Source organism: Pelmatolapia mariae, linkage group LG7 (assembly GCF_036321145.2).
Source record: "Pelmatolapia mariae isolate MD_Pm_ZW linkage group LG7, Pm_UMD_F_2, whole genome shotgun sequence".
Lineage (NCBI taxonomy): Eukaryota > Metazoa > Chordata > Actinopteri > Cichliformes > Cichlidae > Pelmatolapia > Pelmatolapia mariae.
Window position 1 is genome coordinate 40,243,726 of NC_086233.1, and position 16,734 is coordinate 40,260,459.

At 39.7% G+C, this 16,734-nt stretch overlaps 1 protein-coding gene across 1 annotated transcript; it reads right to left on the reverse strand.

The window, feature by feature from the left end:
* Positions 1-259: 259 nt before the first annotated feature.
* drd4a (dopamine receptor D4a) lies at positions 260-13,000 on the reverse strand. Its single transcript, XM_063479092.1, has 5 exons — positions 12,886-13,000; positions 12,111-12,540; positions 10,584-10,696; positions 6,658-7,247; positions 260-2,604 (listed from the first exon to the last, which is right to left on the reverse strand). The coding sequence occupies exons 2-5, from the start codon at positions 12,408-12,410 to the stop codon at positions 2,399-2,401; spliced, it is 1,209 nt and encodes a 402-aa protein (XP_063335162.1). The 5' UTR covers positions 12,411-12,540; positions 12,886-13,000; the 3' UTR covers positions 260-2,398.
* Positions 13,001-16,734: the final 3,734 nt, after the last annotated feature.

Here is a 16,734-nt window from a genome sequence, read left to right on the forward strand (position 1 = left end):
CCTACAATAATTCAGAGAAAACAGAGAAAATCCCGACAATCATATGACACTCTATGAGCAAGCACTTAACAGGAAGAAACCTCAAGCAAAACCATGCTCGGGAAGGGCGCCCATCTGCTGCAACCGGTTGGGGGCAGGGGGGGAAGACAGGACAAAGACGGGCTGTGAAAGAGAGTCAGAGGTTAATAATAACTAATAATTAAATGCAGTTTGGTGTATAAACACATAGTGAGTGAAAAAGGTGGCTGAAAAAGAAACACTCAGTATCATTATTTATTTAAGAAAAATGCAAAAACAATGTGAAAACCTAAGTACAGCCTTACTGCTTCCATAGGAATTAAGAGGTTATATAGCAGCCAGGTGCTGCTAATCAAATGCACTTGACTAACGAATCACCAACACGTGTGTCCACCTCTATAAAAGCAGACATTTTGCAAGTTCATGGCAGTACAGTTTGAAAAAGACTGAACAAGTATGGCTTGTTTGGAAGTGTTGCCAGGAAAAAAAAGAAAAAAGAAGAAGAAGAACATGGCAGCACAGTTTATTTTTGCAAAGCTGCATCTAAACAGACTGCAAGACTTCTGGAACAACGTCCTTTCGGGCGATGAGACCAAAAGTAATGATTTTTTCTCATAATGCCCAGTACCGCATACACCTCACACCAACTGTCAAGCAGGGTTGTGGAAGGGCAATGATTTGACTCAGTCATAAACTCCTAAAGTATTACAGAGTCAAATGTGTGACCATCTCTCTGACAGCGAAAGCTTGGCCCAAAGTGAGAGATGTACATAAAACCACAAACCTCAATGAATTCTTAAATACATAATGACATTGTGGAGTAATATGTCATGTGATGTTCGGGTTATGATTGGTTTTAGTTTGGGGGGGGGGGGGCTCATGTCCTACTATGTAAAACTTAAGAATTGAAAGCGTACTTGTGTACTTTTTACCATGTCTGAATATGGTTGCTTAGGAATTGTTTTCTTGGGTCATGACAGCAATATTAACCTACATGTGACCATTTCCACTCAAAATAACCATAGACTGTATATATGAGATGGACATAGCCACCTTGGCGTCACCATTTGGATTGTGCACTCATTTTAAAGCCGCGGGATTAGTGTTCTAGCTGCTGGGGATCTGATCTTCATCTACAAACACCACATATGTTTGCAACATGAATTTCATTCTTAAAATCTGAAGAATAATGTTATATATCACCATGTTATATATCAGATAATTCCATAAAAAAACAAAGAAACAAACAAAAAAATCCAAAAGGCATCAGCAACACAAACACAGCAGAAATCCAATTAAGTGAATCCAACAAGAAGTGAACTGCAACACACAGTGTCCACATATTGATCAAGTGGCCACGCCCCCAGCTTTCAGTCTTAAAAACGTTAGTCAGTAATAGAACAAGTCTTGGGCAGAGGGAACTCATTTGACCTCAGTCTGAAGGCATTGACTGGATTAGCTCATTCAGCCTAGTGGGAATTACCTGCTACCTGATGACTTGAATCATAAAGTCTGTTGTTATGACTTTAATGGAATAGATGTGTAATGTGCGGTGTGAACAGTTTAACACTAAAGAACAACACAAAAACAAAAACAACTTAGCTTTGGGAGGTTAAGAGGATTATTGCCATGGACCCTGGGTTTCTGCTCAAGTGTTGGATTTATTTTTAGATTCTTGTATTTATGGTGTTTTGAGTTATTAATGAGATTATTTTTGTGTATAAAAATTCCTAAATCCCATGTATTCCCTAGAATCCCTAGTGCTCCAGTTTTGATCATGATTTCCGTTTGGTTTTGCTATTGGGTTACCAGCCTAAATAAACAGCTGGCTTTTTGTTCATACTCCAGCTCACTCTACCTGCATTTGGGTCCTCACTACATCACACTCCACCATGGCAGATTAAAACCTTTCAGTGGCATTTGATGACTACATTTTCAACTACTTTCCTGGCAAAAGGGCTTACAAATGATTTTATGACGGTGTAATGGTGGCCCGTCTGCTTCCACCTACATCTTGGATTCATCTGTGCACTCGTCAACATTTTCTCAAGCGGGCCTCAAACTCTGAAAGAGACTGTTCTTATTAATGTGTATTTTCAGCAAAAACATTTATTCTGAAAAGATGAATTTCAACATATAAAATAAGTTGTGTATGGCAAAAATGCTATTGATCCACCTTATAGACTAAGAGAATAGCTTCTTCACATGAAACATGAAGCTCAAACACACTTTGCTGTCATCAAATGTAGAAAAATAAAAACCTCACAGAGGAAGGAAACCATGGCAACATAAAAAGACAGTATATCAACAGTCAGCAGCATCTCTTGCAGCTGTTGTGCGTTTAAGAATGGTCCACGGAGCAGCGTCCACTCCAGTAGTTCTATGAGCAACAGCGCTGGAGGACTTTTTTGAAGAAGTTCCTGAACTCAGTGTTGAAGACAGTGTATATGATGGGGTTCAGGGCACTGTTGACATAGCCCAGCCACGTCACCACGCTCATTAGGGCTGGCGGGATGTGGCACTCTTGACAGCGTGCTCGCATTGTGTGGAGGACAAAGAAAGGAGTCCAGCAGAATAGGAAGGCACCTTTGGGAGAGAAACAGGAACCAGGAGATGAACGCTTAGTCTCTGTGAAATCAATACTTCTGATCCTAAAGAGCAAAAAGTCAGTTTTACAGAGAAAATACATTTCATTTTAAAGTTAAGCAAAACAGATATTATTCACATATTATGCATATTAACATAGTATTAATATATTTAGTTGTGGACAGAGGTTTACATACATTTATTATGCACATGAATGTCATGGTAAAATTGGACTTCTAGTGATTTGATTGGACTGGTCTTTTTCCAGGGTGGAATGACTAAAAAACAAGAATTCAGGGTCCAGAAATTTGAATTTATTTTGCATTTTTTCTAATCCACACAGAGTCAAAAGTATACATCCAGGGCTAAAAATATATGCATTCGTCCCCACTGATATTTCAATAAGGAGAGATTGTTTGGAAGAATTAAACAGGATTTATTGAGATACAGAATTCACTTAAGCTATTTGACCACACTGACTCATGATAGCAGAACAGATCTCAGTGGTGATAGGATTCAAAGGCGACGACTGGATTACAGCAATGGTGTCAGCATTGAGTTTGGTGGTATGGGAAAGTTGAAGTAATGCAAAGGATAGATTCTTTGCACACTCAAGAAAGCAAGCAGATGAGTGAAACGTAATGTTTGGACTTAATGTGGATCACTGTCCTGTTGGAATACTCAGTTGTGTCCAAGTTTTAACCATCTACAAGTTTTCAACTTGAGGTGAAGTTGAAGAATTTGGAGGTAGTTCTTCTTCATTACTCTATCCACTTTGTGTATGTACCAGTGCCACTAGCAGCAACACAACCTTGGGGCATGATGTTACCACTACCACTCTTGACAATCGTTATAGTGTTCTTAGGTTTTAAAGTCTCACCATTACTCCCTCTTGTCACTGGCTAATAGCTCAATATTTGTCTTGTCTAATCATAAAACATTTCTCCAGGAGGCATTTGGCTTGTCTATGTGGGCAGTTGCAAATTTCAGTCAAGCTTGAAAGTCCCAATTTTGGAGCACAGCTTCTTTCTTGGTAAGCAAGGTCTCAATTAATCGCAATGTAAAACTCACTTGCTTGTGGACGCTGATGCTAGTGTTCCAGTAGTTTCCAAATCATGGCAGGATTGGGTCTTGGTGATTCCTGGATTGTTCCTGAACATCCTTTTCCTATCTTTTGAGGGTGAAAGATTGGGTCTCCTTCAAGACTTTGGCAAAGTGGTGACACATCTGAATAATTTGTACTTGCATACAATTCTTTAAACTGATGATTTTGAAATTGGAGTTGTTTAGAAATTGATTCATTCAAGAGACCTTCCCAAATTATGTAAATCTACAGTTCTCCTTGTTTGTCTACACTGTTTTATGGACTTTCCCACTGTTCTGAGTATTAGTTAGTCCAATGAGTGCTTTCAAACAAATCCTTTTTATGCTGGCAAAGAGAAACTACTAGTTTAATTCAACCACGATCACTAACAAGAAATTAGGCCATGGTTTTGTCAAGTTAGCAAATTATAGAACCTTCAGCACCACTTATATTATATTTAGGAGAATCTGTGTATATATTTGAACCTGTATATATTATTTTGACCATGTGTGAATTAAAGAAAATCCTGAATAAATTCAAATTTGTGCACCCAAGTCTGTTTTTAAGTCATGAAAGATATATGCTGTACAATCATTCCACCTTGGAAAAAGAATAGCTCAAATGATGGACCAAAATGACCATGGCATGCATGCCCATGATGTCTGTATGTCAAGTTCTGAACAAAAATGTAGATAATCAAGCTTGTTCAAGTAGAGGAGTATCTACCCCGCTATATGGCAATTAACCATCCAAGCAGAACAGATCTCAGTCGTGTCAGGATTTAGGACAGAATCTCCTGGAATCTAAATGTTGATGATGAGTCACCACAGCAGCAGATGAAGATGGAGATAATGAAGATTGAAAGTGCTGTACAGTCTGGTTTAAAGTGGGACACCTGGTTACTTTAACCCACTAAGTGCCCTTCATATCTATCTACCAACTGGGATTGAACACTAACTCTCATGTTATGATTTTTGGATTTATTCCCAGTATTTGTGTTGTTCTGCATGTTTTGGATCTTTGTCTTTGTAAATAAATGTTTAAACCACTACATCATGGAGTCATTGCATCAAAGTAGAAAAAAAATTACTGTGCATCACTATAACCTCTGGTCACAACACTCGCTTTTGTCCACCGAGCCTCTCTGATTAACTAACTCAGTATATATACATCTTTCTCAGGCTACTTGTACCAAAAATTCATTTTTTAATTTGGTAAAAGTCCACTTAGGACATTGTAACTTAGAGTTTCTTTCTCTCATATTTTCTCTCATTGATCCCATTGATAACGGAGAGCACCTGACCCAAACACAATTTATACCTATTGATAAAACAGTGCTCGCAACGAACTTTCTAAAAATATTTTTTCCTTGACTAGTACTGTATAAACCACCTAATATATTTGGATAATATTGCTCAGACTGTCACTTTAACATGAGCCTTACCTGCACACTTAAACATGCACCTGACATGGCCTTAACCAATAATTGGATTTGAGATTAAGGAGCTGTAAGGATTGGCTGCTGTGTGCTAAAGGAAAGCACTTGTTCGCATTAGGGAGCAAAGCTGGCTGCTATTAATAGACTGACCCCTTTCTAATTGATCTGTTAGTGCCTCGAGATAGGCATCAGAGGTGGCGGTGAAGAGTTCAGGTAGCCGCAGAGCAGAGATGTCTGACATAACGACATCCACTTTAAAGGTTCACCGACAATCAAATCTCCAGCAACAGTTTTAGCAAGAAGGACATGAAGAAAAATAATGATGGTGGATTATTTTTCAAATGACAATATATATTTTGAATATCAGTAAGTATGCATAGCTTCTTCAATGACCTGATTTAGAGGGGATCAGGCTTTCATGTCAGGATCAGGCCCCTAGACTCTGGAATGTCCTGCCACTTGATATTCATACTGCAGGGTCCCTCCAGTCTTTTACATCCCGTCTTAAAATTCACTTTTATACCATTTCTGTTAATTCAAGCTCAGTTTGAGTCCCATCGTGTTTTTATGTTGTGGTGTCTTTGTTTTAGTTTGTTTTTGTCACATCATATTGTATTTGTTTGATTTCATGTTTTCTTTATTGTATTTATTTTATTATTCTAGCGTTTTATCTTCGTTGATTTGAATTCATTTTGAATCAACCATTAATCAACATCAGAAATCAAATTGACAGTGTAATTGATTTTAACTCTGAAGAGGTGAGTCTGATGTTTTTTGGAGTTGGGAAGAACATCCACCTCAGACACCATAATTTGATATTAAGCTTCGACTGACATTCAAATAAAAATGAGCTAGAATTAGAGCTGAGGCTGAACATTGATAATAGCCATCACATGTATTGCTTAACTACTGCGCTGAAACAAAAATGTATTTCTTCCTCAACTGCTCACCAGACTTAAATGATTTTAAGTGTTTGTTAACCAATCAAAATATATATATATATCCATTATGTTTTGGTGTTTTGACCTTTCAACACCATTTATATCTTTAAAGTGGGTAAAATTATCCCTGAAATCCAGACTCTACACCAGCCGCAGGGCCCACCTTTATTGTGTGACACCTTAAATTGTGCCATTTGTTTGTGTTACATCAGTGTTGTTCTTAGTACAACAAGATTTGCTGCACTTTGGGCTTTTGTAAGCCCAGGGCAAGTTCCTAATTCAGCCTTATGTGGTTAGGATGTTACTGAAAACAAGCCCAATGATGTTGATTTCTATAACAGGACTTCTATCAAATATAGCCCTAAAAATATATATTTCCTTCTGCAGAACATCAAGGAAAAGTTAAAGTGTTCAATTCCTTGTTTTCCGTTGGCCTGCCTCCTCAGCATTCAGAGTCCAACCAATGCCACAGCAGCCACAGGGCCAATAACAACAGCGAACCAATTTCCACTACAAAGGCAGCTTGGTTTTAGATTATAACGTTTTCAGTTAAAATGTCTCCTCAATGCTGCTGAAGGAAGTGAACTCACCCACAACGACAGGAAGCACCTTCATAGCCTTCCTCTCGCGGCTGTTGATCTTGGCCCTTTTTCTTCTGCGCGGGTCGTGGTTGAACTTAATCTCTGCAAAACTGACCGCTGGCACAGGGCCGTCTTTGTTCTCTGTTGAGGTCGGGGGCAGGTCTGGGGACTGCAGGGTGGATGCTTCATCAAGAGTATCTGCTGGGTCTCGCTCTATAATGGGAGGCAGCAGAGGTGGCAGCGAAGCCAGAGGAGGCAACGTGGCTGTGGCCTCCTGCAGCTTGCGGCATGCCTGGATGCTGTCCTTCAGCTTGGCTTTACGTGCCTCCTCCCATCGTCGCAGGCCGCGGAACATGCCACAGTACAGCAGCAGCATGATAGGGCAGGGGATGAAGAAGGAGCAGACGGAAGAATACAGAACATAGTCATCGTTCTCTAGTTTACATTCGCTGGGATCGCGGCCTGGGACATTGTTGATGCCAAAGATGATTGGCGAGGCTACAGCCAAGGCCAGGATCCAGGTGGCTGACAGCAAAACAACTTGCCGCAGGTCCACATGCTTCCTGTTGTAGTTGAGCGGGATTGACACAGCGATGAACCTGCAAGAGGTGCCAGAAACATGGCATCACAGCCAGCCTAGAGCTGCTACACTAGGTTTAGGTTTTGTTTATGATATATGGTTCTAATTTGGTACTGATGGTGTTTTGTGTTATTATCCTTATTTCTTGTCCCAGTATGCCCAAAAGCATTCAGTGGTCTTACAGCCACAAAAGAACAAAACCCATCCAGATGATTTATTTGTTTTGCTAACCCTACTAGCAGAAGAACTAAAACTATTTTTAAAATGTCTCAAGGTGGGCTTGAAGGATTTATCCTCTGGTATCAGAATGCACTGTACATTGTAGTTTTCCACACTCAGAGTGCACACCACAGGAAGGCTGTCTGCTGCTGAGAACACCTAAAATGGGCATGCACCAATTCCACTGCCATCTTAACAATTCTTTAAGACTGAAGGCAATTTTATCTTTTTGTGGAAATAAAATCAAACTAACCTGAATCTTCACACTAGTGCAGAATGTAAGTACTCTTCAAACACTGCAGCCAGTAACTATGTGATTAGTTACAGTTGGGACTGAAAGATGCTGTAGCTGTAGGATGTTTCCTGTTTCATCTTAATCTTTTTTTTTCTGTTTTGTTTTTACTGTGTAAATAAATAAAACTCTGAAAGAAGTCCCTAGCCCTCTAAAGTGACTCTGTCAAACCGACAGCTTATCAGGCAGCTTTTTAAAAACTAGAAGAGTTCCTTCTTCAGATCTGAACATTAACAGCAGGTGGACTCTGTGCAGATCTTCAGATTCTGCCTCCTGACCAGCCTCTTGAATTATTCAGACTGTCATCCAGTTAAACCTCTAAACGCTGCTGGCTACTTCAAAAAGCTTCAGATCATCATCATCAGTCCACGTTAACTTCACTGCTCCCCATCAGTCTTTGATGTAATCATATTTTCTGGAGTCAGGACATCAGATTTGAAGAGCAGCCTGGATTTTTGTCATCCCTCAACATCGGCTGAGAGTTCAGATAATCTCATTGAGACATACTAACAAGCGCAGAGCAAACCTGGCAGTTCATCAGCAGTGGACACATCCCTCATTTGGGGATTTAAATTATTTTGTCTTTTCTGGGGGTTTTCCTTTTGGCGCTTTTACAGGAGTCAGACAAAAGGTCGCCGACATATCAGAACCATCGAACCCTGACAAGCTTTGGATCTGATGGTGTTCCTGAATGTTCCTGAATCACAAGAGGCCAGTTAAAACTCTTGAGTCTCTACATTAGTTGTGAATCTTTACCTCATTCTTTTCATCAACTGTACAGTTTTTCCTCACATATTTTCTTTAGGAGTCCACTCCGGGAATGAACACATGGACTTTAAACCTGTATCTGTTTTTCCAGTATTGTGGTCCAAGCTACAATGGAGTGGCTGTAGTTCAGGAGATAAAGCAGATCATCTACTAATTGGAAGGTTGGTGGTTTGATGGCTATTCCAGTCTTCATGCCAAAGCATACTTGAGCAAGATACTGAACCCCAAGTTGGTCTCTGATGTGTTCATTACCGTATATGAATGTGTGTGACTCTCAGTTAACGCTTAAGCACTTAAACATAGAATAGTGTTTGTGTGAATGAGGAATGTTGTATAAAATGCTTTGAGTCCTTCAGTAGAGTAGAATATATAAGATAAATATAAGATCATGTATCATTCATTAGTATCTATCGATGTACTATCTACACAAAAATATTTTGATGGGATACGGAGTCTTGTGACGTCTGTTTGAATTTTCTAGTAGTTTTCTTGATATTTATCTCAACATCTACTTTATAGTTTTGCACAAAATCTAGTCGGGACATTCATAACACCCAGATGATGCGTCATACTCACTCATTTTCTCAGTTCTCTTATTTTCAGTCATGATCTTTTTATTTTTTTGAACAGAGAATGGATCAGCTTGACCTGAAAGTCATTTAAACTGGCCAGTAGCATTTCAAAGTGTTTCCTGTGATGTATCTCAAGATGTATGTTTGTATAGATACATTCCTGAGTTCCGATTTAAATTAAAAGCTTTACGAAAACTAACATCTTGTTTCCCACAGGATGACATTAAGTGAGAATTCCACCTTCCACTTACCTTTGTGGTTTGTACACTTTCTAATACCATGTTTAATAACTGAATAACTGCGAAGTTAATGAACTGAACTTAGCAGTTCATTAACAGACGAAATGTCTGCAAGCTAACATGGAGAGCATCTTCTAATAGCCTGACAGCACTATCATTATAAGCAACATGGCAGCTACCTGAAACCAATCTTAAAGTTCAATCATGCAGATCAGACTAAAAACATCTCTGGTTCCTGCTGTCTCCATTTATTCTAAGCACAGGTCTACTTTTTAGTTAGAGTGTTGAAGAAAAAAATACCCTGACTGGATGCTGTTAGGCATTTTAACAGCTTAAGCGGGGGAATAATTCAGATCCATACTGTTACTAAATGAAAGAAATACAAAGGGTTTAAAGTGTCAGACGTCTATGGTTTGTAAGGTATGGAACATCAGCTGTAATAGAACAACAGACACGGAACAGCCACAGTCCTCTGTGGAAAGTTCAATCCTAATCTGAGCGGCATTCTTGCATCTTTCACAGAACCTACTGCTGTAAAACATATTACAGTATTCGCTCCATTAAAAAATATACATTACTACATTATAGTAAATGCTGCAGGTATTCTTAGGTACTTTTTGCATTATTTTGACATCAGTGATTAATACTTTAAAAGGCTTTAGGACCCCTGTGGTTTCTGAATTCTTTTTTGTGTTGTCATGGGAGTGTAACAAGAGTGAAGAGTTTTTAGAGCGTAAAAAGCCTAACCTTCCTCTTTTGGAAGGACCTGACTCCAAGTGGAAAGCTGTGGCAGGTTTCAAATTCCCGTGCTAACCAATGATTGAAGTCACACCTCTTTATGTTCAGTATATGCTGTAAGCCATAAACATAGAAAAACAAAATTTTTTACACAGTTACTGGTCCAGAGCATTTAAACAGGCTGGTGTTAACTGCTCTTCAAAACAGCAATATGTGAACTTCAAGAGAAGAGGCTGCAGATGTATGGTCTTCTTGAAAGCAATATAACTTTCAATGAGACCCAGCTGTTCAAGAACAATTTGTAATTATTCTTAAAATTTTGTTCCAAGAAATTCAGCTAATATTCCTATTGTCAAGATCACTGACCTACTGGCACTTCCTGTATCATCACCACCAGGATGAGATTTTTGTTAAATACCGTCCATCAAACGAACTGCTGATTGTCTGCTGTTCTCTTGCAGTGCGGCTTCACTGTAAGGGAACAACACAAGGTCCTGCTGTGTGTACCTGTACAGGTGAGTACTGACCTGTCAATGCTGATAGCGCAGAGATTGAAGATGGAGGCAGTACACAACATAACATCCATCGTCATGAGACCATCACAGATGGTAGTGTTGAGGGTCCATACACCATCCTGGAACTGAGAGGCAGACAAATGCTTGTTGTTTAATGTTTACTCATACCAAAAATTACCTTGACACACAATCTGAAATCAAAACGGGCCTTCTACTCTACAGTTTCTTTATGATACAAAGTTTGAACGTATGCAATGATTCCTATGATATTTTAGCTTCATATATCAAATACTTTTCAGGCTGTATTTTCAGACCATTTTTTCCACACATTGAAATCGGAGTCAATTGTTGAACAGGAAGTTGAAAACTATTAAAGATAAAAACCTGAACATTTCACTTCCCCTTCTTATCATAAAAATGAATCAGGAGCTGTAATTTTTCTGTAATAAGTATTTGACATATGAAGCTAAAATTTCACAGCAATTATTCTACCTGTCCAAACTTTGGACCATAAAATTTGTATGCAAATCAGAGATGGTTGAGCATAAAAAGGTCTGAAACTTTGGTGATTTAAGATTTTTTAAAAAAGGAACTGCACTCCACCAGCTAAAGGTTGCTGGCAGCCTTTGATATTTAAAAAAAAATGCTTTTTACTTTATTTTGCTTTATTACCTTCAAGTCACTGTATGTTCGTGCAGAGTAACGTGCCACTGAGTAAACAGGAAGTTTGACCTAGACTGAACTGTCCTGTCCAGCTTCTTTACCAGATCATGACCCTGTCAAACCACTGACCTTTGCTTCAATACTGCAGAGCATTGCATAAAAACATCACTCTGAACTCTGAAGATCAATAAGGAACAATGAAAGGTGGTGATATGGAGTCATTAGAGAATATCTTTGCTGACAAAAGCAGATTTGGGGTGATTGTGATTTTCATAGCTGAAGATCAATTTGTGTATTACACAAACTGTCTCCTGGTTTCTGCATGGGTCTTACTGTTTTTCACCAATTTTAATAACATCGACTGCCTAGTTTGTTTGTTTTTTGGTTTGTTGCTGTTTAATATTTTATGCAAAATCTATATAATCTTTTACAGAAATAAAACTCAAAGATCAGAAAATGTAAGCACGGAATTTCTATTGTGAAAATTGACCTTTTATGTAGCAGCTAAATGTTTTTGGTTTACTTTGGAATTAAATATCTCAAGTCAACCAGCTCCTGTGAATTTATGTTTCACATGGATTTTGAAGAGGTAATGGATTCTGCTATTATTAGGGTTTATTCTGCACATTTGATGACATTTTTAATGCCTTTTCAAATAATTTGTTGGTTGAACGCCATCCAGAACTGCTACTGCAATGACCTGCCATCTGGTGCCCAAAGACTCAGAAAGAGATCCAACAGTTTTTAGGGTCCCTGAATCTAAATACTCCTGTGAGATTAGCAGCCTAAGACATAACTGGAAGCTGTGTCTCTCATTTATGGGATCTTCTCAGTTAATTAACATCTCCAAAGACGGTATGTTCCGTCGCATCTCACCTCCGAATAGACGAAGAGCGGCAGCACGAGCACCGCCAACATCAGATCCGCCACTGCCAGACTCACGATGAAGTAGTTGGTGGTGGTCTTCAGTGCCTTTTCGACGAACACACTCAGACACACCATCAAGTTGCCGCAGATGATGACAACGATCAGCAGCACCCCGAAAACCAGGGCCGGCAGGTTGTGCCGTGCCGCGGTCGCCGTCCCCGCCTCCTGCGCTGCGCTCAGGTTTGCCACCATCTGCGCCGCGTCGGTCTGATCCCGTCCGAGCCACAGCAGCGCGGCCAACGGGCTCATGAAGGCCGGGTCGGAGTCCGACTGCCACACTGTAGCCTTATCATGCTGTCACACAGACTCCGCTTAGACTGTAGCAGACTGTAGTGACAAGCTCCAGTGCGCACCGTTGCGCCTTTTACGCAAAAATCCTCTGTGTAAAAGCAGATGGACAAAAACACAAGTTGGTATTTACAAAGTTAAACTTTTATTTAAATATTAAAAATATGGTGATGAAGTCAGATTTTTGTCACAAAGAATATTTAGTGATGAAAAAAATCCAGAAAAAAAACAGATGCAGTTCTTGGCGCATTAAAATCTTCATATCAATAGAAAACTGCTTCTTTCTTTAATGCTGGGACGATAGCCGAAGGACTCTGGGGTCAGACAGCAGAGAAAGTGTCGTGCCGTGGATGTTTCCAGCTCCGGAGTGTTTGCCTGCAGCCCGCTAGCACAAAGGCCACCGAGGCCAAATTAACCGATTAAAGCCGCTTATCACCTGCGCTTTACGGTGTCCTTCAGCCCTTGAGCTCCAGCAGAAGTTTGTCCATCTGTCTGTTCATCTGCGTGCATGCGTATCACGGAGACGGGGGTAGACAGGAGTGGCCACTGCAAAAGCAAAAAAAAAAAAAAATTAATTAATTAATTAAATAAAAATATCCACTGAATTTGACCTCTCTACCGTATTTGTGCTGTTGGTGCATTCTGGAGCAAGTTTTGATGAAATTAAGTGAAAAAAATATATTCTTTTGTTTCTGATCAGTACAGTTGTAGATTTAGTTTATCACTCAGCATTAATTAGCTCATACACCTTTTGGATACTCCTTGGTATTTAGGATTGCTGGCCTTATCTGATAACTAATCTGATCACGTCTGTATCTAAAAGACAGAGAGAGAGAGAGAGAGAGAGAGAGAGAGAGAGAGAGAGAGAGAGAGAGAGAGAATCACATTGGGACAACTACAGTGATAATGCTTAGGGTAAGAGTCACCTCTCCTCCATCTTTTTATATTCAGTTTGCAGTTTTATACCACAAGAGGCCACGTTCACATTAAAGCCTTGAAGTGTTTTGGACGTTGGGGGAACATTTCTTGCAGTGTTAAGTGAATGAACAATGTTCAGCTGTGCAGCAGGGGCCCAGAGGATGACAAAAAACTACAGGAATCCTCTGCTGCTGTTCAGCATCTGGATTCAGTTCAATCAAAATAATTGATCAGTGAAGGCATTTTATTATTAACAATTTTATTCAGGTTCAATTCAGTACTTAAACTTTACTTTTTTGGTGTTGATACACAGGGGGTTCATATTGAGTAAAATGGCGCTGATACACGCTCGGTATTGTGTTGTGGGTACAAGGCCCCCATACATTTATGGGTTGGTTGCAGCTTTCATTTAGTGGAGATATGAAACCACCACAAACACTCAGGCACTGCTGTGGCTTGCTTGTTTTTGCTAACAGACTGCTGAGGTGTTACTATGTGATCACTGATGTATTAGTGCGTTGGCATTAAACATTAAAAAGTGGGAATGCTTCACAATAGCTGAAGTTGATCACCTGCAACCATGCATTTTAAAAGTTGTCACTGTGTCACTGTGCCTGGAACAGGCACAAGAACAGATGACAGAGTTATCACCAGTGGTTCAAAAGTTCCTTTGTGCAATTTGACAAAAAATTAGTACTGAAAAACAGATGTCCTAATGCAGGTAAATGGTTAAGAAAGCTTCATGGTTTTCGATTTGCACCATTACAGCGTTGTAATCTATTATTTTTCTGTAATTTAATTTGCTCTGTTTTTCCTGCACTGTTTATAGTCTGTGTTGCTTTTCTGAGAACCGTTTTGTTCTCTACGAACACTAATGACTGCCTAGAATCTCTTCTCATGTCACTTGGGTCTGGAGGTGATAAGGTGAATTTTAATTAGAGGTCTTGCTGTCTACAGTGATGATGGATCAGCTGAGCACTGACGCCATCCAACACTCGGGGGAAGATGATGGGGCAGTAGTGAACACACCTCCTGTCTGTCTCTGGAAAGACTTCAGAAATGTCAATTTTTAATGTAGTTTAGATTAGCTGACCAGCAGCTGTGACCCAGTTTGTTGCTGATTTTTAACTCCAGCTTGCAAAAAGGCATCTTTCCCATACAGTACCATGCAAAAGTCTTGACCCACCCATCATTTCTTTTTATTTTGCATACAAGGAACTTCAGTTTCTTGCAATTTCTTGAGGTCTTGAGCAATAACCTTCAAATATTTTCTTCTCTCTTTTTCAGACCAGTCCTTGTACCTGACCATTTTCTGAGCAATGTCTTCCTTGGTAAGCTACGTAACACTGACCTATAAATCATTCTAGTATAAAAAGGGCAATTAACTCAATGGATATACAAGTTTTGTGTCTACACATAAAAGACATCTCAGCAAAGAACCAATTTTAAATTGTACCTTTAGACACTTTGTTGTTGGTAGCCTGTCACAAAAACACATTTTTTCCCCATTTCTTTAGCTGAATCTGTCAAAACCAGTGGACTTGGATAGACTTAAATGCAGGATTCTGAGATCAAAGTTCACAGGTCTATTTACAATAAATGAATCCAAGGAATCAAGGCTGAAGGTTTTCATGCAGTGAGGACCAAACCCAGGCAATCAGGCAGATTCACATTTTCACTCTCTCAAACATTCTCTCCAACCTTCTCACCAGAGTTTCTGCACAGAAGAGAGATGCATAAGTACAAAAGACAAAGAGCAAACAGAAGAGGTAAAATGCAGTGCATTTGGAGGCAGACTTTCACTAACGTATCAGTTCAACAATCAGGCAGCAGATGACAAGCGATATGAATAAGAGCAATCATTACTTCCAGATGCACGGAAACAGAGGATGGGAGCCCAGTAACAGACTCTGGCCCTGAAACACAAGAATAGGATTATGGCACAGACACATACACAGCCACACAAAGTTGTGCCCAGTGACATGGCTGGGGAGTGTATGCACCACTGACTGATGCTCACATTAAATATGAATTTCAGGTTTCAAATAATGAAGTCGGTGTCTGTAGAGTTAATCCTTGGGGGTGTGATGTCAGTAAAAATAGATATTCTTAATATAGTGATCTTAGGCACAAAGGTCTGGCTAAGAATAAAGAAGCACCACCCACCTGCTGTTTCAAATTTTCTGATTGACAGGGACTGGCAATCCAAAATGCTGACTCAAAGGAAGGCTGATCTTAATGGGAGATGACCTAAAACGCTTTGTTTTGTTTTTCTGTTTTTTCCTCTCGAAAAGTCCCTTTGGCTGCCTCGCTGTGTCGGGTGGGTTGCCCAATGCTGGGATGTCTGGTTTGCACCTTGTTTGCGCGTGGCTGCCCGCTTGCCCATTGGGTAGGGTGGGGTGTCCAGGTGAGGGAGCAACTGTCACTGGGTTTTAACAGCACCTTAGTTTTCATATAGTAATACTCATCCTGTACAGTTTGTACAGTCACACTCCACAATGCATTAAGATCATAATTCTGATTGCAAAAGCTGCCAGAAACCCCAAAACAGTGGATACTGGGAATTGCCTCTGGTGCCTAACTAAAACCTTTTTGAGGACAGAGTTCTTTAAAGGAACCTCCTCACTTATCGGTAGGTAACAGTCAGTACAGGCCAGTGGACCAACCCAGGTGACCCTTTATATTCACTCAAGGGACTTTAAAACTTCAAGAGTTGCTGTAAGTCATTCAAGGATAATGAGAACCATATTATATAAGGCAGAACATCCAGGACTTCTGGGACCTGCTCGAGAACCAATGAGGTTTGTAGAGTAGAAAACTTGAATATACTCAAGTGCAAGGAAGAATTAAAACTTGTCACAAAATGTATCCAGCTCTCCTTGTTTTTGTCTTTTAAATAGAATATCAAGACTTTGATTTGATGAGTGTTCATTAGATGGAAAGCTCTATTAAGAACATAAAACCAGGTTCCTGAACATTCAGCATTTTTTGTTGTTGTTGTTGTTGTTTTTTAATTAAAGATGTGTTTGTGTTCAGGAGGTGGAGATGATGAAATCAGTGCTCATCAGAAGCCGTCCTCAGAATAATGAAGACAAAATGTTTTCTGTTCTTAATCATCCAGGAAAGTACGAAGCAGCTTTATTTCTCTGAATATGTTTTAATATGCAGCACAGATGATCAGTCCATCCACCATTTGTTTTTCGGCCTCTAATCACTTAAGGCAATCACATGAGGGTGTGGAACTCATTATTACTGAGTCTCATTGGGACCACCTAATTATTTATTCAGCTAGTCTTACTCATGTCCCTTCTCCAGAGACCTGAGAAAATCAAACATTCATAATCAAGCAAGCACACGCCCAGTGCAC

Excerpts from the sequence above, each read along its gene's own strand:
- drd4a (XM_063479092.1), bottom strand. The coding sequence starts at position 12,410 with ATGAGCCCGTTGGCCGCGCTGCTGTGGCTCGGACGGGATCAGACCGAC. Across the intron at positions 10,697-12,110 it reads CGCTCTTCGTCTATTCGGAG|TTCCAGGATGGTGTATGGAC; the intron begins GTGAGATGCGAC and ends TCTGCCTCTCAG. Across the intron at positions 2,605-6,657 it reads GGTGCTTCCTGTCGTTGTGG|GTGCCTTCCTATTCTGCTGG; the intron begins GTGAGTTCACTT and ends TCTCTCCCAAAG.